The sequence below is a fragment of the Dermacentor andersoni genome, chromosome 9 (assembly GCF_023375885.2).
Source record: "Dermacentor andersoni chromosome 9, qqDerAnde1_hic_scaffold, whole genome shotgun sequence".
NCBI classification, from domain to species: domain Eukaryota; kingdom Metazoa; phylum Arthropoda; class Arachnida; order Ixodida; family Ixodidae; genus Dermacentor; species Dermacentor andersoni.
This window is the reverse complement of record NC_092822.1, coordinates 35,711,383-35,737,262: the sequence shown is the minus strand read 5'-3', so window position 1 is coordinate 35,737,262 and position 25,880 is coordinate 35,711,383. Positions and strand designations below refer to the sequence as shown.

Here is a 25,880-nt window from a genome sequence, read left to right as displayed (position 1 = left end):
CATCGCAAAAGCTTATGACAGCGTTGAGTACTCTCTACTGCTGGACAGGTTGCAGTCCTACAATTTTCCTAGATATATAACGGCATGGATTTTCGAATTTCTACGAAACAGAAAATTTCATTGTTCTCAAAACGGTTTTTCTTCAAGGCAGTTCGATCAGACAAGAGGGGTGCCCCAGGGGGCTGTTCTGTCTCCTGTGCTATTTAACCTCTTGATGAGTTCAGTTCCGCTGCACCAGGATGTAAATCTGTATGTCTATGCAGACGACATTGCATTTTTCGCGACTGCTAGAGACGTAAATTCTCTTCACCTGTCTTTGCAAGCGTACCTCGGTACTCTACAGACGTGGCTCCATGATCTCCATCTATCACTTAACATAAACAAAAGTGCAGTCCTTGTTTTTCCGTTTTCCGGGCCGTTACAGTTATCATTAGTATACGAACAAAGAACCATTCCTCAGGTAGAGTCAATAAAATACTTGGGTATCATATATGACGGAAAACTTAACTGGCGTTCTCACATAGAGAGTATTGGAACGAAGGGGACACGAGCCGTAGGTCTACTACGTAGAATATGTAACCGACGTTCTGGTATGCGAAGTGACACACTAATTATGATTTATCGTATGTATATACGACCGATTCTAGAATTTGGCTGTGTTTTATTCTCTGGAAGTGCAAAATATAAGTTAAGGCCCCTTATTCTGTTAGAAAGAGAAGCTCTTCGACTATGTTTAGGTCTCCCTAAATTTGTGGCTAATAATGTATTATACCAGGAAGCGCGCCTACCTACTCTTCACACGCGATTCCGCATGCTTACGGTTCAAACCTACTTAAGAGCTTATGAATCTTCGCTACGACGAGGACAATATGCATTTATTAGTGAACCAAATCTATTTTTTGAGAACACGTGGTCCCGGTTGCATACCCCACAAGTCGTATTTGTGCAAGCACAATTGACACCTTTAAATGTAAGCCTTAGAGATATAATTCCGCTTCATAGCTCTACAGGATCCCTCAAAATTGAATTTGCAGACATTTTTCCTAACAATGCAAAATTTCTGCCCACAACATATTTGAATGATCGTTTACAAGAATATTTGGCCCGTTTCAAAATAAATGTAATAGCGACTGATGCTTCTTCGTGTGAAGAGAAGGCAGGCGTGGGTATCTACTCACCATCCCTCGATTGGTCTTTTTCACTTCGCCTACCAGATTACACATCAATTTTTCATGCCGAACTTCTAGCAATAGTTCTTGCCTTGAGGAAATTACCCGTTGATGCTACAAGAGTGATTATCGTCACAGATTCTCTATCTGTATGCAGTGCACTTACTGCGTCTACAAAATCGACAACATTGAACACGTTTTATTCATTAGCTCCGCCTCATTTAAGTTTAGTTCATATGGTATGGGTCCCAGGCCACCGAGACATTCAAATGAATGAAATAGCCGATTCCTTGGCCCGAGCTGCTTTAACAGGCCCTGTGCTCTCTGTGCTGCCGGCAACGGCGCACGTCACTGCAGCCAGATATAGACAATTTTCTTTGAGCGAAGACAAAAAAGCCCTGTCATTGGCAAAATGTACAGATTTTTTGCACCTAAATTATTCTTGGAACCGGAATTGGTGTCCTAACCGTAAATTCGAAGTTTCCTTTACTAGGCTGCGTTGCCGTATTCCAACACTTAACTTTTACTTGCACAGGTGTGGTCTGGCGGTATCACCTCTATGCTACCTCTGCAATGAACCGGAATCTATAGATCATTTTTTATTATCTTGTCGGCGATTTTCTGTTCAACGAAAACTATGTCTAGAAATCCCTCTTCATAATTTAGGATTGCCTTTAAACAGCACTACTATTCTCTCTCTTGGAGCAACAGTATTGGGCTATAGCCACAGGAACGTATGCCTAGCCATTTATGATTTTCTATGTGGCACAAAAAGAATGGCTTGTTAACAGTTCTTAGTTTCAAGAATTGATTGATCTTTACTTTAGTTTGGAAAATTCAAAAAGTAAAGGCACAAATTCACACTTGAAATTTTACTATTATTATCCATAACTTACCTTACTCAAGTTTAGGTGCATCCACCTTTCTTTTATTTTTTTTTTTTTTTTTAACCATTCTTATCACTGCAAGGCTTACTACAGTATTGATCAATACTTTATTTCATGTATTCACATTTTATTGTGCATCTTGGATTATTTTTTTTTCCTGTGTTATTTATTCAATTTATTTTATCTATTGAATCATATTACCACCCGATTCGTGGCCTATCCCCCACAGTGGGTTTGTGCCATTTGTTGAGGATTCATCATCATCATCATCTCCGGTAAGCCCTCCCTCCGCGGAATGCTTCTCATACTTCAAATTGGCAATCTGGGTTCAGCATTTACAACACCAAATATTTTGCCGTTTGCGACCTATCAATTGGGAACAAGCCATGGGCCTACGATTACTGCTCTGCACAAGTTCATTGAAGCGGCCGGAAGATGACGTTGCTAGGGTACCCGACCATGGCGCACTTTAGCTCTCTTTTTAACGTGTAAGCGTTAAGGGCTCCGTGTCGCAGCAAATCCGGTGTCGGCGGCGTTGTCCGTGAGCAAAAATTGCCGCCCATATTGAGGTATATGTATATGGCACGCCTTGGTATATGACAAGCGGTGTATGCAGGTTAAATAGCCACACCATTCGGTCACCTAAGTTGCCCACACCTTATCTCACATTCTTGACAACGTTATTCCTCGGAATTTTGAGAATGACCACCCACAAACGAATGTCACGAAACAAAACGCCGACAGCGTATGCCTTCTATGTTAAATCTTTTCTGACTTAAATATTAAAAATTGCGAAACAGTAAGAGAAACCTGAAAATGATGTAATTTTTTTTTTTTTTTGGCGCGGCTGTGCACTATACCTCTGGGATCGGCCCACGCAAGAGGCCGCGTTTCTACCAGAAAGCTTGCCTTCGTGCACAGCGTTCGCCGCCAGCGTTTCCTGGCAAATATTACGGTTACATAAGGTGCTGTAGCCGGGAAGCGTGAGAAGCAGACAGGGATCTTTAAGTGCTATCGCGTTCCACTCCTAAAAGCGAAACTTAAGCATCCTCAAAAAATTTTCCCCTAAGGTTATGCATAAGTCCTCTCAAAGCTTGTGTTATCATTTAGTTGACTAAATTCTTCGTTTTGAATGTTTGCCTTTACCCCTTTTGGTATGTTTTTGGGGTGTACTCTTCAATCAGTCCAGTGTGGCCAGCTCCCCTCGTGGGTACGTGCCGTGTTTTGAGGCAACAGCAACTGAAGAAATGTTCACTCAGGCTGTCACATAATGCAGCTATCTTGGTGTGACCAGGGGACTGCTACTACCACTACTATCGGTGTATTCAAAAGCGCAATTACGAAGTACAACTCGTTCACTTGATTTATTTCCGCCCGTTAAAGAACCCTGGCGGCGAAAACTAAAGCTGCCCACTACGGCCTTTGTCGCAACATAGGTGTAACTTCAGTACGTAAAACTCTCACTCACTCACTCACTCACTCACTCACTCAAGCAGGCAAGCAATCCATACCACGGAAGAAATTACGTACGTATTCCAACAACCTTAAGATACTTTCAGCAGTTTTACGAAAATGCTGCAAGATCAATACGGCATGCAGACGGTTACTGTCGGAATTATAGACAACATATGCAATTATTGAAACACACACGGAATCTTTTGAAGAGGGACCGATCAAAGATAGGACTGCATTTCAATCGAATTCGATTGATGAATTGATCTACTCAGTCAGTCAACGCATTATAATGTATCTTGACAGTAAACAAATAACGTTAGTCTACTCAATCCTGAATACAATTGTCTATCATTCTACAAGACAAATCAATTCATAAGTTTTCGGTTGTGTCAATTCATCAATCAAGTGGAGACAGTGACTCTTCACTGGGAGCTGCGCGCCACATATGACTTTAAAGAAACGCACTTTTGTCGCCTAGTACCTTCGCCTCGTGAAAGTTTGATGCCCATTGTACAGTCGGCGTCGGATGTTTACCGGGCTTGCGTCTTGCGAAAAAGAAAAAAAAGGAACTTCCTTGCAATTATCATGCGCAGCCAGTAAGACCGTACAACACTGTTTTTCGCGCATGTGATACTACGGTTCAAAGAACGCGTTGTTGGACTGGTTGTCCCATCGAATCATTTCTCGCCTAATTACGGTATGTGCTTGTAGTATATCTGCTGCACTGTTTTTTTTTTGTTGTTGTTCTGTCGTTGGCTTAAATGTTCTTTTTATCTAGTTCTGTGCCTCTTTTACTAGCCATGCTTTAATAGCAGTTAATTTCTCACCACCGCTTCCCAGGCTCCTTGAATTCCACATTTCTTGATTTCGGTAACCGATAATCAGTTCGCGTTGCCTTTTTATTTAGCGATAACCTATGTACCTGCCTATTTCTGCGTTTTCTTTTTCATTTTCTCTTGCTGTTTTCGCGATTTCTGCACTGGCCGCAGTAGCTGATTATGTGATTCTACTAAATTGTGGACTCGTCCATTCCTCATGTAAGGCCCCCTCCAAAAGGAACATTGGAAGTATTGTAAATCAATCAATCAATAAATAAATAAATAAATAAATTAATAAATAAATAAATAAATAAAGATATGCCTGAAGATTCTAACAAGCGCACGTCCTAAGACAGGACTAAAGAAGAGAGACACAGAACTAGCGCTACCTGCGTAGCGGTAGTCCTACTGCTTGTCCTGCGTCTGCCTCCTTTCGACCCATCCTAAAGTGCACTCTCCTGTGTCGTCATGTCCTTTTATTTTTTTGTTTTGTTTTTATTTTTTGTGGTCATTCCGTCTGTGCTATGCAATCCGAAGCTTGCGAGAACAAAACACCTACGCATACCAGCACACGCTGGAAATCTGAATGCCAGATTAACTGCCTGCAGGTTGCGGAAAGATAGTTTTTTTTTTCTCAGATCGCTCGTCCCGTAAGCTTTTGGCGCCCGCCACACATAATCTCCGCGCTCTTTTCACTTCCTGCAGACACACCACAATCGTCGCCTGGAAAGCGCTCTCGCAAAGACTGATTCTGTCGCCATGAGTAGGTCACTGCCCGTCCCAAAGACAGACCCGATTGACGCCGAGGCAGGCTCGGCTTGCGTCGAAGCTGAGGAAGGCACGGCCGTCACCCCCAAGCCGTTCGACAACAAGGTCATCCGGATGGGTGAGGGTTCCCGGTTTCTTCACATATTCGCTACTCAATTGCTGCCGTTTTACGACACCACTTAGCGTACGTAGCGAGTTTTTGAGCGTTTCAACTTCCTTCTTGCGTGTTGAGCAACGGTATACCGCCACTGCTTGAATGAAAACGCAAGGAAAATGTTAATCGCCACATAATTTGCTGGTGAAGCAGCGCACTAACACGGACACGGCGAAGACATGGCGAAGACACGGAGAAGACACGGCGAAGACACGGCGAAGACACGCAAGAACACACGACACTCGCTGCTGTTGTGTGTCGCAGCGAGTGTCGTGCATTCTGCCGCGTCCGTGTCGGTACGCTGCTTCCCCAGCAAGGTGTGACGATTAATCACCAACTACAGGCCCAACGTTCCACATGACTGAAAATGTGAAGTTTCGCGATATTCCTTGGTTGCGTTCTCCGTGGTCGCCTCTTCCCACGTGGTGTATTTATTTATTTATTTATTTATTTATTTATTTATTTATTTATTTATTTATTTATTTCAGAAGGTAGGGACAGAGGGGGTAAGGAGTTGTGGATGGTTAGTGGGGCGAGGTCGCTATTTGCATGTTTCCCGCCTTCGACATTCATCATCGATCACCCTTATCCCAGTTTATGCGTGCGCCGCAAGAGGAAGACCCTTCCGTGGCACTTATTGCCCTCGTCTTGCATCAATCGACTCCACCGAAGGTCCCAAGTTCGAATTCTTGTCCAGGCCGCTAGGTATTTCAGGTTTGTAGTGACGCCTTAACTAAAAAAAGGAAGAAAAAAAAAACGAACTCGCAGATCCAACTAAATGGTAGGAATCTAAATAGCCCTTAGCTCGTTTGAGTTGGCGAGATGGCAGCTATTAGCGTATATGCCATGAGCATAGCCCGATGGATTTGCCAAGGACGGCAACATACTCCAGTGGCCTAAGTTGTGTGCCCGGCAAGGCAGCGGTCGGCACGTATCCAGCAACCCAACGTGTCTGTGTACAAGCACAAATATATTCGGCGAAAAAAAAAAAACGACGAAGAACTTCAAACCCCGGGGAGGCTTCGCTTTCAAACGGAGAAGCTTCGTCTGAATTTTTTTTTTTTTTGACCACCCGTGGTCTTTTGACATGCGCCAAATGCACGGTGCACGGGCGTCTTGGCACTCTTAAGAGTTTTTTGCATCTTTTAAACCACTCTTCAGGCATACATCATGCCCTCTTTCTTGCGTCAAATCAACGAAGATAACAGTACGGTAACCTTCGTTCATTTCGCAAGTCACGGGATCAAGTTCAGAGAAGAAGTAAAGGGAGGGTCGGGGGGCCTATTAGCCTGTCTCCTGCATTCGATATAACATTTCGCGAGCCTAATTGAATGATTTAGGCAGGGTGCCGACCCCGCCAACCCTTCATAACCATTTGTTTGCGCTCCCAGCAATTGAACCGTGTATATTATGCGGAAGTTTATTCGTTCAGACTTCGGTCTGGTCACGTCATTTGTCACAATTTAGGCGGAAATTCAGCTTAGCTTTAAGGTAACCTCACTGAATAATAATAAAGCAAATTAAGCTATGCTAGTAAGTTACGCTCCTGCAGTACAAAAACAGCATTTTTTAATAGTGAAAAAAAGGTTAGGTAAGCTAGAAAAGACGCAGAAAAGCTTCCACTGGTGGCGCCGCCACCGTTAAGTTCCCGCACTAGCCCGACGCGACGTCATGGATTTCAGGATATATTTTTGAATTCCTTTATAGATAATGGTTCATCGGTAAAGAAGGGCAACGTATAGCATTGAACCAAAATGCTCGACCTAGCAAGATTCAGCAGCGTATGGAAAGATGGTGCGCTGACAATGCTGAAGTGTTATCCGGATCGCCATGTCATTCAGCCTCGGAATTGCAGGGTGTATTTTTCGGCACTGTTGCTGAGCGCATGGTTCCTGCTAAAGTGGATATGACTTCACCACGGCTCGTGTTCAATTTCGCAATTAGAACCAGTGCTTTATAGCGAAAATTATTAATTACCTTATAGACTCGTGTATGGGCCGCAGCTCCAACTTGGCAGCTCAAAATTTGTGGGGAAAAATTTTCCAACGGACAAGCAATCGCTTTCGGTGCTCTGACACCAGGCGCGCGCATCGGCGAATTTACGCATCGAATTTACGAAAGTACGCATCGGCGCTGCTTACTTCCACATGCCGCTATTAGACGCCTATAGACCCAGGCTGTGCACAAGACCGGGAGGTTGCGCAAGTCGCCGGCACCATTTCGACCAAAAGGTTCGGTCCCGTGTGAGGGCCGCACCTCGTCGAAATTGTGAAGAAATAAAGGAAGTACGGCCCTTACACGAGTCTTACACAAGTATTAAAGCTTCGAATCGCTATTCAGCTGACATATCACTGCAACTTTTAGTGCCCAGTAATGCTTACATCTTTAAGCAATACGACTTGCGTGACAGAATTACGATACCTGCCGTAGCAGGCAAACAAGTTCATTTCTTTTTTTTTTTTACGAGAGATCACCCTGCACGTATCTTTGGTGTCCTTTGAAATACCCGATTTTTTTTTTCTGTGACCTCATTGCAGGCTTCATCAGGAAGGTGTACGCCATGCTGTCTCTGCAATTGATCGTAACGACGGTCATCATTGCTATCTTCTTACTCATGTGAGTATCGCACGTGCCCGTGTGGCTTGCGCATGGGCTCATACAGCTGACTGTGTAGTTCATGTTCTTAGAGGAAGCTCTAGCTAAGAAGATCCTATGTAAACACATGGAAACAGAGATCGTTTTTCTCGGCAACCACTGCACTGCAGTACTGATTAAGTCTGTCGCACTTATGTTTAAGTTAAAACTTAGGAACTATAAGAAGTGGGTTTTTAATGTGTGTTCCCAATTGTTTTAGAAATATTCTTGAATATTCTAAAATATCAAAAGAAAGGAAAGAGAAAAGTTCGAGTTTACAACTCTGCAAAGGATTAAGAAAAGCGGCATATCACGATTCCGTAAAGCCTAACCTAATAATAAATCTAAAGTGGACAAAATTGATGCATTATACACCGCTCTCAATTATACCACTAATTTCTCAGTACGACCTTGAAACAACCTTGCAAGTGTTGTAATAATTTCACGTTAGTTGTAAATTCACAAATCACATTAGCCCACTTGAGACGTTCTAACAGATGCCGTTTATAGAACTGAGATATGTTTTTCTGGCGTAGAGCTAGGATTGGTAAACTTCGTGGGTTTATATATTTAACAGCGTCTTTTTGTCTATTATTTAAAGAATATGTACTGCTTTAAATCAATATTTTGCTTACTAAAGCTGCTACAATTTCACTGTCTCCCTAGAGTGCAACACATTTAATTCACATCGGTCCCCTGATTGTATTTGAATAGTCGAAATAGAAGTTGGCCCGATCGTCTCTCGGGATCGCCACTTGCGATCGCCACTTGGGATCGTCACTTGGGATCGTCACTTGGGATCGTCACTTGGGATCGTCACTTGGGATCGTCACTTGGGATCGTCACTTGGGATCGTCACTTGGGATCGTCACTTGAGATCGTCACTTGAGATCGTCACTTGAGATCGTCACTTGAGATCGTCACTTGAGATCGTCACTTGAGATCGTCACATACGCGTCATCCGTATGTATTGTTACCCGAGAGTTCCAGCCTGTCCGAATACGTATCACCATTTTCGCCGCACCCGTTTATTAACTGTGTAGCTGACAAGAGAAAAGTACTCGTTTATAATTGGGCCTGATGGTGTTGCGTCATGATCTATTTAAACATGCACAGCGGTATTTGCGAGAGCATCGCATATCTGACGCCGTTTGCTGGTCGGTCAGTAATGAACGTCTACACTGCGCGGTTATTGCATTGCCAAGGTGCTTTGTATGCCGGCGAAAAGACTGAGTATCATTCGTATTATTTGGAATTCACTACCCGACGATACAGTATTATCCTCTGACCGCACATCGTTCAGAAAAAAAAAAGAACTGGATCATATCTCACCAATCACGACTTGAACCTTCATTGTATACCTTCTTTTTGTTGTGTTGCTTTGTTATTCCGCGTGTTTCAGGTACTATTATTATTGTTTTTCTTACAATTTTTTTTACTGTATTAACTGTAGTACAACTGTACTCCTCAAATTTATACTCAATTGATGTTAACACACTGCCCTCGTTGAACATTGTTATCTTGACATATCATCCCCACTCCTCTTTATGCAATGCGTCCGGGACTTTAAGGAATGAATACATTAAATTAAAGGAAAACGTCTTTCATTGCCTCTTTTCCCAGCTGTATGGGTGCTGGCTGTTGGGTATTGTCCTGCCTTGCCGATTATATAAGTTCAGTAACTAGGTATGTGGCACAGGGAACGTGTCACAGGGAACGTGTCATAGGGAATGTTCCACTGGGTAAGCGGATATTACTGGCCAATACCCTAGAATGGGTATGTGTCAACGGGCAGGTACCTGAATAGACAAGCAGAGCAAGAAACGAGTGAAAAAGTCGGCAACGGAAGGTAGCCGAGTGTGAAGAGGGGGAGTGAAGGGGACAAAATGGGACAAAGAGTGAGCACTCATGAGCGAGGAGTGGTGAGCCGCAGAGATGTGAGGAAACGAAAAACATTTCCGTAAACACCTAAGAAAGATTTACTTATCACCAATTCACACATACGCATGAGATCCATCATTTTCTTATATATATATATATATATATATATATATATATATATATACCGCAGTGGTTTCGTTTACAACTTGATTTTTTCATCGTACGCGTAACATATCTGTACCTGAATTACTGGTTTGCATACGGTCCGTTGCCCGTCACGTACTGGGGCCAATCACCTCGGCAAGCCTTTTAGTGGCTCGCTGTTTTCTTTCACGTAAAGGAAAATAAAAAAAATCCGTGGACACCTAAGCAATTATGAGTTGTGAATGCGAAAGCATTAATGTCCAACTGAACGCCGCTGAGCGCTCCTTCGAGTTATGAACTCCTCGCGGGCAAGCGAGCGCGTTGAGACGCTTGGCGCGTTTTGATTTGGCCTTACCGAGGCGCAGTTCGAAGGCAGGCGAGAGCTAGCGCGGAGAAAGAAGGCGCCGATAAATAACACAGGTTTCGGGGAGCGAGGGTGACGTGGCGTCGCGGTGATGCCCTCTCCCCTCACGCAACACCCGGCGCGCTAATGCCGCAGCAAGTGCTAACCCTTTCACCCGCTCCGCTCCGTCGTGGCGAGCCATGGTGACGTGGCGTCGCAGCCAATGGGAAAGGAGGTGCCGTTTCTCCCCTGCAGATGACAGACGCCGGATTTTTTCGCTCACTCAGTGGTCCATTTGACGATTTTGCATCAACAAAACTATGCTGGATTCAACTCGAAAATTTTGCTTTTCACGCAGGTATATATAGATTGACAGTGCTTGATGTGCGACATGTCTTGTTTGATTTGTGAAACCTTGCTTCGCAGCCCACAACTCACCGAGTTTGCCAAGTCGCCAAACGGGAGTATTCTGATTGCACTAACTAGGTGAGCAAGCGCACGACCTTCATGAAAATACGAATAACATCTTCGGATGGTCACTTTGATCCTCCGAATCTGGCCGCTCCGATTCCGGGGTCACTCTGGATACAAGTACACTGTAAAATAATTTACACCTTCAAAGTGAAAAAGGAAGGTGTATATTGGTCTATACCTCATGCCATTACAATTTTATGCACTTTTAATGGCGTAAATTATTTTACAGTGTAGGAGATATTCTGCACCAACCGAGAAGCCGGCCGCTTATCACAGCAATGAGAGGGAGGAAGCGATCGCCGAGGGGAACCATAGCCGATAATCGTCGCGGCAATCGTGAACGCAGCGAGAATTGCCACTGTTGCCAGAGCAACCTTGGGAAATGAGGCGCGGTCACGTGACCGAAAAGCGACCAGAGTTCTCTGCTACTGATCTGGAGTCGGGCGATCGAGAAGGACCATCCGAATGCGGCCGGATCACCCCTTTCCAACCGTCAAAATAATAATACTGCAGCCCTTTTGTGGAGCGCTCGAAAACGATGATCCGAAGCCATAAAATTCGCTTCCTTGTGGTTAAACTGAAGAGTGTGTGTTGTCGCTGTCATTCAACGTCACTGTCATTCAATGTCAATGTCGCCGTCATTTCAATGTCATTTTTCCATAGTGTACTCCGCAAACGTCCTCTAGTGCTAAAAGCTGCGGTGTGCAGCTTGACAGGTGCCAGGAGGCATCGTACTCGTCAATTGGTGACAAAGAATATAATTAAAAAATGGGCACAAAGCAAGCAGTCTCTATTAGAAGGGAAATCCTTATAAGCACTTGAGCAAAGAAAAAAATATATGCTAGATAAGAGATGGGCCGCATCATAAACGAACTCAATCTGGAGACACTATTTCAAATACAATGACAAATATTGCAATGACAATTAGGTGCACAAGTCAAACCATATTACGGTCGCAGAACGGCAGTATTATATAAACAAGCAACATGCAATAAAAATCTAAGGAAGTTTTAACATTAACATCAAATAAAGCAATAGTACGGAGTATCTATCACTTCGTACAATCAACACATACTTACACAGCTGACAAAACAATGGCACCCATCAAAATAGTAACTTGATACGCTTCAGGCACTACCTACGGAAGCAAGTGCGGTTTATGGGAATCGTTAGAATTTTTATTAATCAATACAGTGGGTTTTTAACTGTTTTAGCCGTTTTAACCGCTTCATCGAATAAACGTGTCCATGAGCACGTAGCGTACATGATGATGATGATGATGATGATGATGCGCGCACACTTGGTTTGCAGCATTCCCTGCTTCATCACTCTTCTAGTGCTCCTCTGCTGCAAGGGCGTCGACCGTTCTTACCCGGCAAACATGATACTGCTCTCAGTGTTCGTAAGTACACGTATACAGACTTGCTTCTTCTTGTCCCGGCTATATATCGGAGTCATACGCTTCATATTAGACCTTCACGTGTACATGTACTAGTGTTTTTCACAGTAGGCACGCAAATGTAGTACTACGTCGTCCTATAGTAATCGCATCGTCAAAGACAACCTGGTCAAGTTTGTAGCACATACCACGTCACACTGCGAGCAAACTCTTCCGAAGTAGTCTGCGTCGATTAACCAGTTTTGCGCCAAGCTGCGGTCCGTTCGCTTTGCGTGCTCAAAGTCCCCTTCGACGCACTGCCGGTTTAAGCGTAATAACGTGTAATGCGTGTATGTGTGTGGCGTTATACTGTAGCAATGACATGTGTATATTTACCAGCAGAACACCTTTAGCTCGTTTCTCTAAACTAAATGAAAGCGATTTGCTAGCCTCGAAATTTTGAAACTGTGTTACGTTTTTGCCTTTGTCCTCAGCTAAGCCAAGTGCCAAATGTCGTTTGTCCGTGCAATTTACTTTTGTAGATTTCGTTGTATGCCTTACAGCGCTCAACTGCATGACATTTGCGTGTATAATTTTTCTATTTCTATTTCTTGCATCGTACTTGCCCTCCTGTTATAACCCCTATTGGGATTGACAGCATGTGCAAATAAAAAGAAACAAAAAAAATATTACCGCTTTCTCAGAGACCGGCTATTTCGCCGCGAATCACGTGGTACACGTGCGGTAAACACTCGGAAACTTATTACCTGGGTAAATGACGGGATTTACCCTACGTGCCTGCATGCTGCGTTGTGGTCTGAACACTGTCACGTCCATCAGATTGGTTTCGTCACTTTTAACGCGACAGCGTTAAGGAGCTCGTGTCGCAGAAAAGCCGGTGTCGCCGGTGTCGTCGGTGTCGGCGTCTGCGGCGTTGGCCGTGAGCGAAAAATCCGGGCAGGCAATTCATAAATAAAAACAACTTGCAACATGGGCTGGGTGGGAATCGAGCCAGGGTCTCCGGAGTGTGAGGCGGAGACGCTACCACTGAGCCACGAGTTCGATGCTTCAAAGCGGTACAAAAGCGCCTCTAGTGAATGCGGTGTTGTCTTAGAAACGTGCCGTAGAAAGTTATACTGCGGTGTATATCGGTAATTATGAGCATGTAACTTACAGAAGTCGCAGTTACACGAGTAGCGAAGTGCGTTTCCGCTACATTTCTTCTGCGCTTTTTGTTTCGGCCCCTCTGTCAAGTGTGCGCCACTTATAAAGGTACGTGTGTAGTTCGTGTGTGTGCGTTCGTGCGTGTAGTTCGTGTGCGCGTGTAGTTCGTGTGTGTGCGTTCGTGCGTGTAGTTCGTGTGTGTGCGTTCGTGCGTGTAGTTCGTGTGTGTGCGTTCGTGCGTGTAGTTCGTGTGTGCGTTCGTGCGTGTAGTTCGTGTGTGCGTTCGTGCGTGTAGTTCGTGTGTGCGTTCGTGCGTGTAGTTCGTGTGTGCGTTCGTGCGTGTAGTTCGTGTGTGCGTTCGTGCGTGTAGTTCGTGTGTGCGTTCGTGCGTGTAGTTCGTGTGTGCGTTCGTGCGTGTAGTTCGTGTGTGCGCGTGCGTGTAGTTCGTGTGTGCGCGTGCGTGTAGTTCGTGTGTGCGCGTGCGTGTAGTTCGTGTGTGCGCGTGCGTGTAGTTCGTGTGTGCGCGTGCGTGTAGTTCGTGTGTGCGCGTGCGTGTAGTTCGTGTGTGCGCGTGCGTGTAGTTCGTGTGTGCGCGTGCGTGTAGTTCGTGTGTGCGCGTGCGTGTAGTTCGTGTGTGCGCGTGCGTGTAGTTCGTGTGTGCGCGTGCGTGTAGTTCGTGTGTGCGCGTGCGTGTAGTTCGTGTGTGCGCGTGCGTGTAGTTCGTGTGTGCGCGTGCGTGTAGTTCGTGTGTGCGCGTGCGTGTAGTTCGTGTGTGCGCGTGCGTGTAGTTCGTGTGTGCGCGTGCGTGTAGTTCGTGTGCGCGTGCGTGTAGTTCGTGTGCGCGTGCGTGTAGTTCGTGTGTGCGCGTGCGTGTAGTTCGTGTGTGCGCGTGCGTGTAGTTCGTGTGTGCGCGTGCGTGTAGTTCGTGTGTGCGCGTGCGTGTAGTTCGTGTGTGCGCGTGCGTGTAGTTCGTGTGTGCGCGTGCGTGTAGTTCGTGTGTGCGCGTGCGTGTAGTTCGTGTGTGCGCGTGCGTGTAGTTCGTGTGTGCGCGTGCGTGTAGTTCGTGTGTGCGCGTGCGTGTAGTTCGTGTGCGCGCGTGCGTGTAGTTCGTGTGCGCGTGCGTGTAGTTCGTGTGTGCGCGTGCGTGTAGTTCGTGTGTGCGCGTGCGTGTAGTTCGTGTGCGCGTGCGTGTAGTTCGTGTGCGCGTGCGTGTAGTTCGTGTGTGCGCGTGCGTGTAGTTCGTGTGCGCGTGCGTGTAGTTCGTGTGTGCGCGTGCGTGTAGTTCGTGTGTGCGCGTGCGTGTAGTTCGTGTGTGCGCGTGCGTGTAGTTCGTGTGTGCGCGTGCGTGTAGTTCGTGTGCGCGTGCGTGTAGTTCGTGTGCGCGTGCGTGTAGTTCGTGTGCGCGTGCGTGTAGTTCGTGTGCGCGTGCGTGTAGTTCGTGTGCGCGTGCGTGTAGTTCGTGTGCGCGTGCGTGTAGTTCGTGTGCGCGTGCGTGTAGTTCGTGTGTGCGCGTGCGTGTAGTTCGTGTGTGCGCGTGCGTGCGCGTGCGCGTGCGTGCGCGTGTGCGTGCGTGTGCGCGTGCGCGTGCGCGCGTGTGCGCGTGCGTGTGCGCGTGTGTGTGTGTTAATTTTCTCGTATACTTCTTGCGTTTTTTTTTCGGCAGTGATGTCATTCAGCAAGAAGCAACTACAGGCCAAGTGCGAGTTCTATTGTGCGTGCAGTGATGGCAAAATAAATTTATTATTGTTGTAGTTGTAGTTGTTGCTAAGCCGCTGGTTGGTGGCTTCGCCTCGTGTCTTCATTGGCAATGATTCGCGGAACTCCAACAATGGGTGGGATCTGCGTTTAGTTTATTTTTCCTTTTTTTGCAGACGGTGTTAATGGCCGTTAGCCTGGCAGGAACCTGCGTGTAAGTTACTCGCTTTGTGTTTGTTTTTTGCAGAGCAGTGAATCAGCCGTCGGGGGGACGCCTAAATTCATTCGTTGTACAGGAAAATTCGTTGTAGAGGCGTTCACAATGCATACTAAAGATGGGAATTCGACAGGAACATAATCAGTCCTTCGTCATACGGGTAATTTCGTAGCAGAGGCATTCGAATGCAAACTCGCTTTGAAAAACGACCACACACAGCGTTTTGGGTTAACTGCGAGAAGCCATTTTACGAAATGGAATGACGTGGTAAAATTACAAGCCTACACGTGAGTCGGCTCTCAGAGGTGGCCAGTTGTCTTTTCATCCATCATGCTGGTTGTCAGAAAGTACCGAATTTTTATCGCAAATTTTGTGCGGCTACTTTTCTTTTCCCTAGATTTTCTTCTTTATGACTGGTTAAAGTATGTCCGTCCATATATGACAATCGATCGTAAGCATTGTAATAACTGAGAGAAAACTTGAAAAATAAATGAAAAAAGTGTTCTAAATTCACAAGTTTATTTTTCGCACTGAAACTAGATATTATTTTGTTAAATAATTATTCGTTGTCGCGACGTTGAAATACGGATAATTTCTTGATTTTAGGACAACTGGTCTTTGTTGCGAAAAGTGATAAAATGATAACACTGAGTGAAATTAGCTTTGTTCGTTGCTTATCTATACTCAATTAAAATTTGTGAGCAGATTGACCGCCCACGTATGTGTAGGCAGACAGACCTCAGGCGCACGAGTCAATTAGAGTCAAGAGATTGATGCAGCTTCTCGCAAAGCCAACATAGCCACTCAGAGCCTGGCACCGTGAATATATTGGTAGAGTTGACGATTGTATGTGTCGCATAGTGTCGGCCTGCCTGGTGCTATGCCACTTCTTAATGGCATTCCATGTATCATGTTAACCAGCACTTGTACGATCTGTCACAACCGCATCGCAACATTTGACCTCTTCCGTACGCTCTAAAAAAAAGTTTACACCTTTTGGGGCTTATCTTGTCTCCAAACAATAATCGTGTTCTGCCTTGCTTGCGTTTCCTCTCTTGAAAACTCTGCTCTTGCTATACTTTCCTCTCGAGAATGCTGTCTCACGTTGGCATTCCTGACTAGGAAGTACCGCGCTCGCAGCGTTAAAGAAATGAAATGCGGGCAAGACATGACGGTTGACGTTTGGGGACAAAATACTAGCCAAAGGGTGTAAACTTTCTTTAGAGTGTACTCCGTGAAAACTGCAATCGGGAGAGGACTAAAATCTACTCCTAGGAGAGTAAACGTTACTCCCATAAAGGAGCAATATACGTAACGGCATTTTCCTGTAAGTTACGGGGGAAAGAAAGTCGACAAAATGCTTTAGTGACAACACAGGAAAAAGTAGGAAACGGCAATGTTGCGTCAGTAAGATTGCCCTGTTTTTTTTGTGTGTGTGTTTCACGCAAACGCACAAATATGCTAGTGTAGGCCCTTAAAGTATGGAGTGCTTGACATACAAACATTTCGTACAGGTAGTTTGGCACTCACTATATGTAAAGCAGGTATCGGTAAAACATTTGTAAATCGGCAAAACTTGTTAACAAGGAAATCTGGTGCTACACTGTGTGGATTCCACATCGCAGGCGCTACGAACGAGACGAAGTGATGGTGGCCGCAGCGATAACGACGGTGGGTTAATCACGCGATACACTCTTAAGTTTGCACCATCACTCTTATCTTGTCCCCCAACGATAATCGTCATCTGTCATGTCCGCATTATTTCCTTTCTTTAACGTTGCCGAGCCCGGTATACTTCCAAGTCACGAACGACTTGCGCGTAATCAGCGTGACGTAGCATTCTCGACAGGAAAGTAGCGAGCGCCAAATTTTCAAGAAAGGAAACGCAAGCAACGCAGATTAGAATTAGCGTTGTGGGACAAATATACCACACCCCAAAAGGGCGCAACTGCTTTAAGAGTGCAGCGTTGTGGAAAGCGGTCACCGCACCACACCCAATGGGACCACTAGTAATTTTCGATTGAATAATTCCTTGCAAGTGTTGGTACTGAAGCAGTGATGGTTTTAGGCACACAAGGATGATACGTCACACTACGGGCTGCAGGTGCCAGAATAAACGAACAAGATACTAACCGAAAAACAATTTTTTTCACATTTTACTAACTGCTTCCTGTTCCCTTTTCTTTTCAAGTTCAGTTTCACTATCGTTGTCAGTAAAAATAGAAGCTTGAATTAGAGTGGGAATGAGTTAAAACCACGTTTAAATAGCAAAAGGTGGCTGTTAAAAGCCCAAAAGTGAGTTTTTGTCTTTCTAGCGTCCCACTGCCGAAGAGCAAGGCCGTTCGCTATTGCGGATCACGTGAGGAGTTCAGCCAAGCCGCATTCTCTAAATAACTAATTTCCCGAGCTGCCACGGAGCAAGAAATAACAGAAAAGCATGTATTTGACGCGTTTTCCGGGCGCTGCGTCTGGGGTTTAAAGTGTAGAATGCATTTTTGTTTTTCAAAGTGTCATTTTCGGCAACTTTTTTCACCTTGTATTTGGTACTTCCGATACTCGAAACTGGATGGAATTTTGTCCATGTTTTCTTTAAGACATCAGGAGTGCCTTTACCTCCTTTAAACATCAACGTAGCTTATACATTTAAAGCAGATTTGCAAGTAAGACTGCGGTCTGAGCTATTTCGGACTTCCCAGGTGCTAGTTTTTAGAACGCAGCTCTCAGGCGCCTGTCCCTGCGCAGTGTGTCGGCGTACCTCGTGCTCCATCGGTGTAACCGAGCGAACGCAGAGCCCAGCGGGGAACGAAAGAAGGCGAGAGCGAAGAGAGCGCGAGGACGAAAGCGGGAGAGGAGGCTACAGTGAAAGCATGAGGCGAAAAGCGGAGGAGAGGACGAGAGGGTGAGAAGACAAGCAGAACACTCCGATAGCAAGGAGAGCGCGAGGAGGAAAGCGGAAGAGGACGCTACAGCGAAAGCATGAGGCGAAAAACAGAGGAGAGGGCGAAATGGTTCGGAGACAAGCAGAAGACTGCAATAGCGAAGAGAGCGCGAGGAGGAAAGTGGAGGACGCCACCTTGATGCACCACCAGATGGCGCTCACGCGTCCGCGCATGCGCGGCAGCGGCGGCGTTGGTGTCCGGGGGAAAAGAAAAAAAAGAACCAGAAAGCTCGCCTCCGCGCACAGCGTTCGCCGCAAGCGTTTCCTGGTAAAGATTACGGTTACATAAGCTGCACTTGCCGGGAAGCGGCGACTGTGTGGTCGGTCTATATATAGCAACACGCGTCGCGGCTCTGCCACTCGGTGCGATGCCTCAACATATCACGTGATGAAAGACAAGCATCGCGCTCCGCTCAAGTTTCGCATTAGGGAGTATCGTAATCGTCGGTGAATTTTTTTTCTCGTTTGTTAACATTTATTCTACGTACTTGCTAGTCAGTTTTCGGCAGTCTACAGTTGATGTGAAGAAATATGAGCCGCCAATAGTCCGTATTTCTGGAAGCTTCGTGACAAGAAACGGTGGGGGCAACAAGGCCTAAATTTTACAAATTATGATGGTACAGAACGAAAACTATGCTGCTCACTATAAAAGTGTTTATATATTTGAAATCAAAAGTTATGTAAACAACCGGCGTTTCACTGGTCTAGGTTATATATATATTTAAAAATGTGTTCGACGAGCATCTCCGCTTAAATAATTCACAACCTAGTGACAGCAAATATTTTATGTATAAATGCTAGGGTTGTGCGAATATTAGAAACTTTCGAATCACAAATAGAATAGTGTCCTATTCTATTCGGCCTTCAAATCGAGTAGTCACTATTCGTAAATGGGAACATTTCTCGAATTGTTCGTCGAGTATTTTATGATGTCAACGGTGCACAATCAAACATAAAATTGGGGCAAAAGTTCGATCATTTTCATCCCCGCGGACATAACATACGTATGAAATTTCGGAACCTACGTAGCGCAACATGCTACGCAGTGCAACAGGCTACGTAGTGCAACAGGCTACACTACGGGGATCATTTTCACTTTCCTAAAGTCCTATACATATGCAAACAACCTGCCTAGTTGTTTCTAATGCTCCGTCCGTTCTTGCATATTGATAAACAGCGTATGGTAGCGCGCAATGTAATAACAGAAAGATGCTAAGCTTATGACTACTAGGATGTGAATACCGCTTTGCATAAATCGTGAAAATAGCTGCTTATTCTTCAAAGACTATTAGCAAAAGTATTCAACATTCGATTCGCTTCTCACACGATTCGATTCGTGTTCGATTCGGACCGAAAGAACTCCTATTCGCGCATTCCTAATAAGTGCACGGCTGGAGTTCCCTGCACAACGTACAAGAATTAAGAAAATTGTCAGCGCTTTTGAAATCTTTTACGCATATACAACTTGATGGTCCATTGATTGCATCCGCAGGCCGTATTCGTCGTACTCACACTGTTTGCTATGCAAACGACCGTAAGCAACGTCTCCAACCTTTCATTCATCGCTGAACATTTCTTCCCATTCAGCGAGACCTTCATTGACTGAGTCATCCTGTATCCATAACTCTAAAGAATACTTGGCCCAGATCTCGTAGACCCTGTCGAAGTTATCGTTTTGATGCTTCATCAACAGAAAAACTTCGCCAGAAAACAAAAACTTTATATATTCACGCACGGAATGCGCTCTTCCTTATACCGGGTGCCTTTTCTTTTTCTTTTTTTTTTGGGGGGGCCACACTACAAAATTTCAGCAAATCGCTTGTGACAGACAGCATAATTATATCCGTTGAGCTCAGCTGCTCAAACAGGCGGGTACATGACTAGCGCAAGAAATCGAAATGCATAATCGGCTAATTAACAAACATTCACTGATTATAACATTTATTCAATTACTTTGTCTCATACATATCGCAATTTACGAACTGCAGCCGGTGAGTTGGCAATGCGTATTCACTAGGAACGAATTTTCAGGATGGCACTAGTTACGAGATATTTATTCCCGATTTCTGTGACATATACATGGACGTTATCGTTACTTTTGTGTTCCGACGTATAAAACAGCGGCTTGTTAAAAAAAGTGGGTCGAACAATAGCGTATTTTTTTTTTTACCGCAAGCTTACTTACGGCACTTATATCGACACCCGCGCGATACTTCGAATTCGTTCCAAGTGTACATGTCTTGCAAATTCAATGTCTAAAAAAATTCGCACATTCCAATATGTGCCGTACAGTAATCCATGAAACAATCATTTCGGAATTTTCGTTCAGTTCGATTACGCACTTCGGTTTCTCGTGCGAATCGCGATGCCTGCATCACCGCTTCTGGTAATCGAGCTCAAGGACCGCAATTACGCTGCTGCAGGCGATATTAAAAAAAAAATTCTGTACGGTATCAGGGAAGAAAAAACATAAATGCGCGACGTTTCAGTCGTCACAGTTCTTTTTTATGCCACGTTTGTGTTCTCGTGGAAATAAGCCAACTTTATCGGCCAGCGCTTACACCTGTGTATCCCCATTCCCCGCTGACCTTTAGTTTACTCACGCGTTATTTTCACGTCACATTACGCCAACTACACCCCGTCTCCAGTTTCTGTGCCTTCAGCTGAATGAAAATTCAATTGAATTATTTTTTTTTCCGCTTTACACTAGAAACGTCCTCCAGTGTTAAAATCTGCGGAAACAAGGCCCGTACGAGAAGATTTTAAACGTATGTGCGAGCGACGCCATCACTAACTAGCCCGGTCCAACACCTTTGCTTCGGCTGGACCAGTTTTGGACATCGTGCGTTTTTTTTTAATCGCAGATTGACTTCACCATTTTCACGGGCCTGGCGCTTATAGCGCTGTTACTGCTGCTCATCTTCGGAATCGTAGCCCTTATCTTCCCTTCGAGGGTACGTGCTGCTTCGATTCTTTACTCTATAATCGGGAAGCTTAAACTCTCAGCATCATCCCTGAAGTTTACTTCAAACGCCCCCCCCCCCCCCCCCCGCACCAAAAAAGAAGTATGCTCTTGGCCACCGCTGAACAGCCGGTGTCTGCTGCATTTCAAACAAATTTTTTTGCTCAAGCTGCTGACGGTATGAGGTACTTGAGATATTTTCGTGCTTTTACGCAACCCCACAAACTCCTTTATCTACTGCAAAAAGAGTCAGAAACCTCTTCCTTTTGCCGCTAAAATGTTTACGCGCTAAATCGTAGGGTACGCGGTGCATGGTGAAACCCTAACTGCAAAGTTTCGGTTTCAAACTGTTTTTTCACTTACTTGCTCTACAATAACTCACCGCGAGACACGGGTGCCATTTCTAAATTAAGAAATGCGTATTACGTGCGATGGTCTTCCTCGTGTGAAAAATCAAAAGGGCAAAGTAAAAATATTAGCAATACTAGTAGCTGACTGGTGAACGGTACGTTTCTATTTTTAATTGCAGTGCTATAACATACAAAGACCACAATGTTTTTCAATTTCCCACGTAAAAAAACGTGAATAACACTGCGGGACTACATCCAGCAACGGAGCGAAAGGCGCGCTTTGGATAAAATAAAAAAATAAATACAATAAAATAAATGTTTAATTGGTAGAGCAGATGTGGAACCAAAATATTCCCATCTTCGTACGCCATCCTTTTCCCCGCGAAAATAACCCTTTTATGCACTGGAGAAACATTGTAAGAGTAGTGTACCAATTTCTAGCAATCTTCACCGAGTTGGTTGTGTGGCTTTGTTATTTCTTATTTAATCTCACTCATAACGTTGACAGAGGTCACAAGGTTCTTTTTATTATTATTTTCAGACACGTCTCATGATTTACAGCTGTTGTGGGGCCGGCTTGTACTCCATTGTAAGTATGTTAATGAGCGCAAATCTCATAAGCACCCTACAAGCACCCTATAAACAGTAGAAATTAACTCGTGTAAAACGGTGATTACATGTGACATGAGAGCTCAAGGCCTTCCCTTTCTTTTTTTTTATGGGAGGGCGGGGGATGAGGGGGGGGGTGAGTGCGAAAGCGTCCGTAGGAGGGGTAATGTACGTTTCATTTAAAGACGCCAAAGCGGCCCCAGTTAAGCTGAGACGCCCAACCGCGCTGTGTCTCATACTCAAGGTGACGCTTAGGAAGTTTAAGCCGAATCAATCAATCAATCAATCAATCAATCAATCAATCAAGACGTCAGTCAGGTGGCACACGCTACCACATATATGGGCAGCGTACATTACATATACATATATAAAATGGCATCAATACTAAAGCGTACGTGCCAAAACCATTTCCAGTCTATATTACAAGTAATGTTTACCCGTCCATTACTGACAATTCGATCCCCAATCAGTGGTGAAGCAGTGAAGTGGTACCACTCTATAGGTCAGGCAACCGCCAAGGTCAAACTATCATCCCGTTTCTCTAACATGCATCGCCTGTAAACTGCAGGTAATCGGTATACGTACAACATATTCGCAAGTAGCATCCCATTTTGGTCAACATTCTTTTTTTTTTCTCAATCAACGCGGTTTCTGACCTGGTCTGCCATACGATACACAACTTCTTGAATTAATTAGGGAACTCCACCTGAACCCATTTCCAACTGACGCCGTCTATCCATACTTTGCCAGGGCCTTCGACTAGGTTTCCCATAGCGACTTTTGGCTAAACTTTCATGCCTCAGTCTCGACCCTTTCGTATTGTCATGGATCCGCTGTGTTTTCTTTTTTTTTTTTCTAAACGAATCGTTCCCAAAACACAGCTGTCGGAAACCATTGTTCAGATCACTGCTAACGTGATCTCCGGAGTACCGCAAGGTTCCGTCCTCGGTCTCCTTTCTCATTTTCATAAACCACCTTCCTAACGACAAGTCATCCTCTGCCCGACTCTTTGCAGACGACTGCGCGCTTTATCGTCGCATTCCACACCAAACCGACCACGCTGTGCTTCAAAAAAGAAAAACATTTATGAGAAACTCGGTGTCCCCATTCTCTAATGAAACTTGACATCACAAGATGTAAACATGCGCGCCCATACTACACAAACACTCTTACAAAGATTGCCTGCATCCCTTTAAAGTCGACAACCATATTCGCCATTCAATCGTATCGTTATCTCGGTAGCACCGCCAATAGCAAGCTTACCTGGTGCGACCACGTCACGAAATTGGTGGCCGACACTTCCAAATCATTTGCTTACGTCAGGCGTGTGCCCTGCTCTATGGTCACTGTCCAGGCTAAAACCAGCCTACGAAACTTTCAATCAGAGTAAACTCGAACAATAACCTCGGCCATCTGGAGCACCCACCAAGCTTGCCTAATTAACAATTCAGAAACAATACGAAAACCGGGTCGCCAAATTCATCACTTTGAGGTAAAGCAGCGAAGAAAGTGGTAAGTGCGATTAAATCCCTCCTATACGGACTCGAACCATTGGCGTTATACCGTAACTATAATATAACGGCCCACAACTACGTGTACAACCTTTTTTTTTTTATCCGCCAACCCATCCACTTGGCCGCCTTTTTAAGTCTTGCAGCATCCAGCGCTTGCATGGTTCAACACCTTTTATTCAATCTTTTTTTTTTTCGCCTAGCGCCATCGCAGAGTGCAACAATTCACCAGAGTTGTTTACGAGCGCAACCTCATTACGTTTAAGTAGTTGCTTACCGATTACCTCGAGCTCTTGACATTTATACATTACCTTACTGTGGATTTCTGCGATCGATGATTCATACTGCGTTCCTTAAATGCCGATTTCCTTTTTTTTCGTTGAGTTTAGCGTGCCGCTTAGTTCTTTTTCAAAGGAATCCACAAGCTGAGCTTTGTATTAAGCTTGTAACCACGCCTCTGTTCTCTTCTTTGCTTACTTTAATCGCTCCCCTCCTTTTTTTCTAATACCCCGACAAGGACTGTTAAAGGAAAATAAATAGATGATGATGATGATGATGATGATGACATAGGAAGTTCTGTCTAGGTAGCCAGTCACGTGGACGCAGAAGTGAACATATCTCGTTTAATGAACTGACGTTTCGACCTTGCGCCCTGCCTTCATCTGATTATATATAGATTTGAAGACCGAGGGGCTCGATCTTTATTAGTCATAAGATATCTTCTACCAGGCACACATCTTACCAGCCAAAAGGAAATGGCCACGAAATGATCACGAATTTAAGGTCGAACAACCATTAGCACGTACTAAGCTATTGAAGTTTTCATATCCGCACTTAGCCATTTCGGACTGGAATCACCTCCCAAGTAATATAGCCGAAATAACTGGCCATATTATATTCAAACAAACACTTAATGAAACATTCGGAAATTAGAAACATTAACATTTCTTCTTACATTTCTTCAGATGTCAGGGGATGTAAGATTATTGTTTGTATAATCAAGGAATTATTGGCGTATGTCGAATGAGAAGAGATGTAAAGGTTGCATAGCATGTACAATTTCATATCAGGGTATTCGACTTACATGCATGTTGCCTTATACTTTTGTATATAAATTGTTATTCCCTCCCCCGCCCCCCATGTAATGCCCAAGTTGGGGCTTTAGGGTAAATAAACGAAAAAGAAGCCAACAAAGAATGACACCGACGACAGCATAGGGGAAATTATCCGCAGTTCGTAATTGAATTAACGAAATAATAAATAAATGGAAATGAAAGTGGTGAAAAAACAACTGGTCGCACGTAGGATACGAACCCACGTCTTGGAGTTACGCGTGCTCGAATATGTGTGTATATATATACATGCGTGTGTGTTCAGTGAAGTAGACGCGCGTCAGAAACGATTTATTCATGTTTCGGTCAGGGTCCAGCCTTTACTCAGACCCAACAAATCCTGTGACACAACACCTTTTAAAGTCGGTTATTATTGTCAACCTGGTCACGATTCTGAAAAGTACTTGCTTGATCTGCAGCGTGCTCTTCGCCTACACTTTTTATCCAGGATCGTCGCGCAAGCTGGTGCCATTTTAAGTCAACACTTCATCCATTTTATGACTCTCTTGACGCCGCAGCAGTTGCGGCTCACACGAATAAGTATCATTTTTTTTTTTCAAAAAAATCAGTGACATGAAAATTATTCACACGCTTGGCATACGGCGGTCGCCTGCACCTGTAGCTCGAGGTTACGCCAGTGCTACGCTACCTTATTCTAGGTGGTTTAACTTCGAAATGTGACCAAAGCCGCTGTCCACGGGGCCCAGGCACGCGGTCTGAAGGGGCTACAATAGTCACGAATCAGCTGGCCCCTCTCAAGGCGTTATATAACTAGCGCCTCAATACGTAATTTCTCATTGGTACTCTTAGTACGATGCGTACTATATATAGTGTTCACTGCCCGATCGCAGTACATCGTGATCAATACGCAACAGATCGTTGGCGGCCGCAACAGGAAGTACACACTGTCACCGGAGGACTACATCGCGGCTGTCCTCGGTCTGTACATGGACGCCATCAACCTGTTCTTGTTCATCCTGCGGCTATACCGCGGGAGCAGAAACTAGCGGCTGCACACGTGATGCGAAATCCCGGGCACGAACCCGCTTGCAGCGCCACCTACGTGACCTGTGCCGTTTCTGGAACTCAGTCGTGACTGGAAGTAGTAAACCTATGGTTGCTGTTGTAGCTGCCTATATAAAAATGTACATCGCGGGCTTACAATTCGTACCGACTGCGCCGTAAAAGTCGACCACAATATATTATGCAACACGGTG

General features: G+C 44.8%; 1 protein-coding gene across 1 annotated transcript; it reads left to right on the top strand.

Annotated features, from left to right (window-relative positions):
• Positions 1 to 5,088: 5,088 nt before the first annotated feature.
• Positions 5,089 to 25,670, top strand: LOC126527625 (protein lifeguard 3-like). The gene is made up of 6 exons (XM_050175437.1): positions 5,089 to 5,215; positions 7,789 to 7,867; positions 10,680 to 10,739; positions 16,807 to 16,852; positions 20,984 to 21,073; positions 25,515 to 25,670. The coding sequence occupies exons 1-6, from the start codon at positions 5,089 to 5,091 to the stop codon at positions 25,668 to 25,670; spliced, it is 558 nt and encodes a 185-aa protein (XP_050031394.1).
• The last annotated feature ends 210 nt before the right edge of the window (positions 25,671 to 25,880 follow it).

What these genes read in the sequence shown, in the direction of transcription:
- LOC126527625 (XM_050175437.1), top strand. Translation starts at nt 5,089, where the DNA reads ATGAGTAGGTCACTGCCCGTCCCAAAGACAGACCCGATTGACGCCGAG. An exon ending in CAACAAGGTCATCCGGATGG is followed by an intron (nt 5,216 to 7,788) that starts GTGAGGGTTCCC and finishes ACCTCATTGCAG; the next exon opens with GCTTCATCAGGAAGGTGTAC. An exon ending in CCCTTATCTTCCCTTCGAGG is followed by an intron (nt 21,074 to 25,514) that starts GTACGTGCTGCT and finishes GCCCGATCGCAG; the next exon opens with TACATCGTGATCAATACGCA.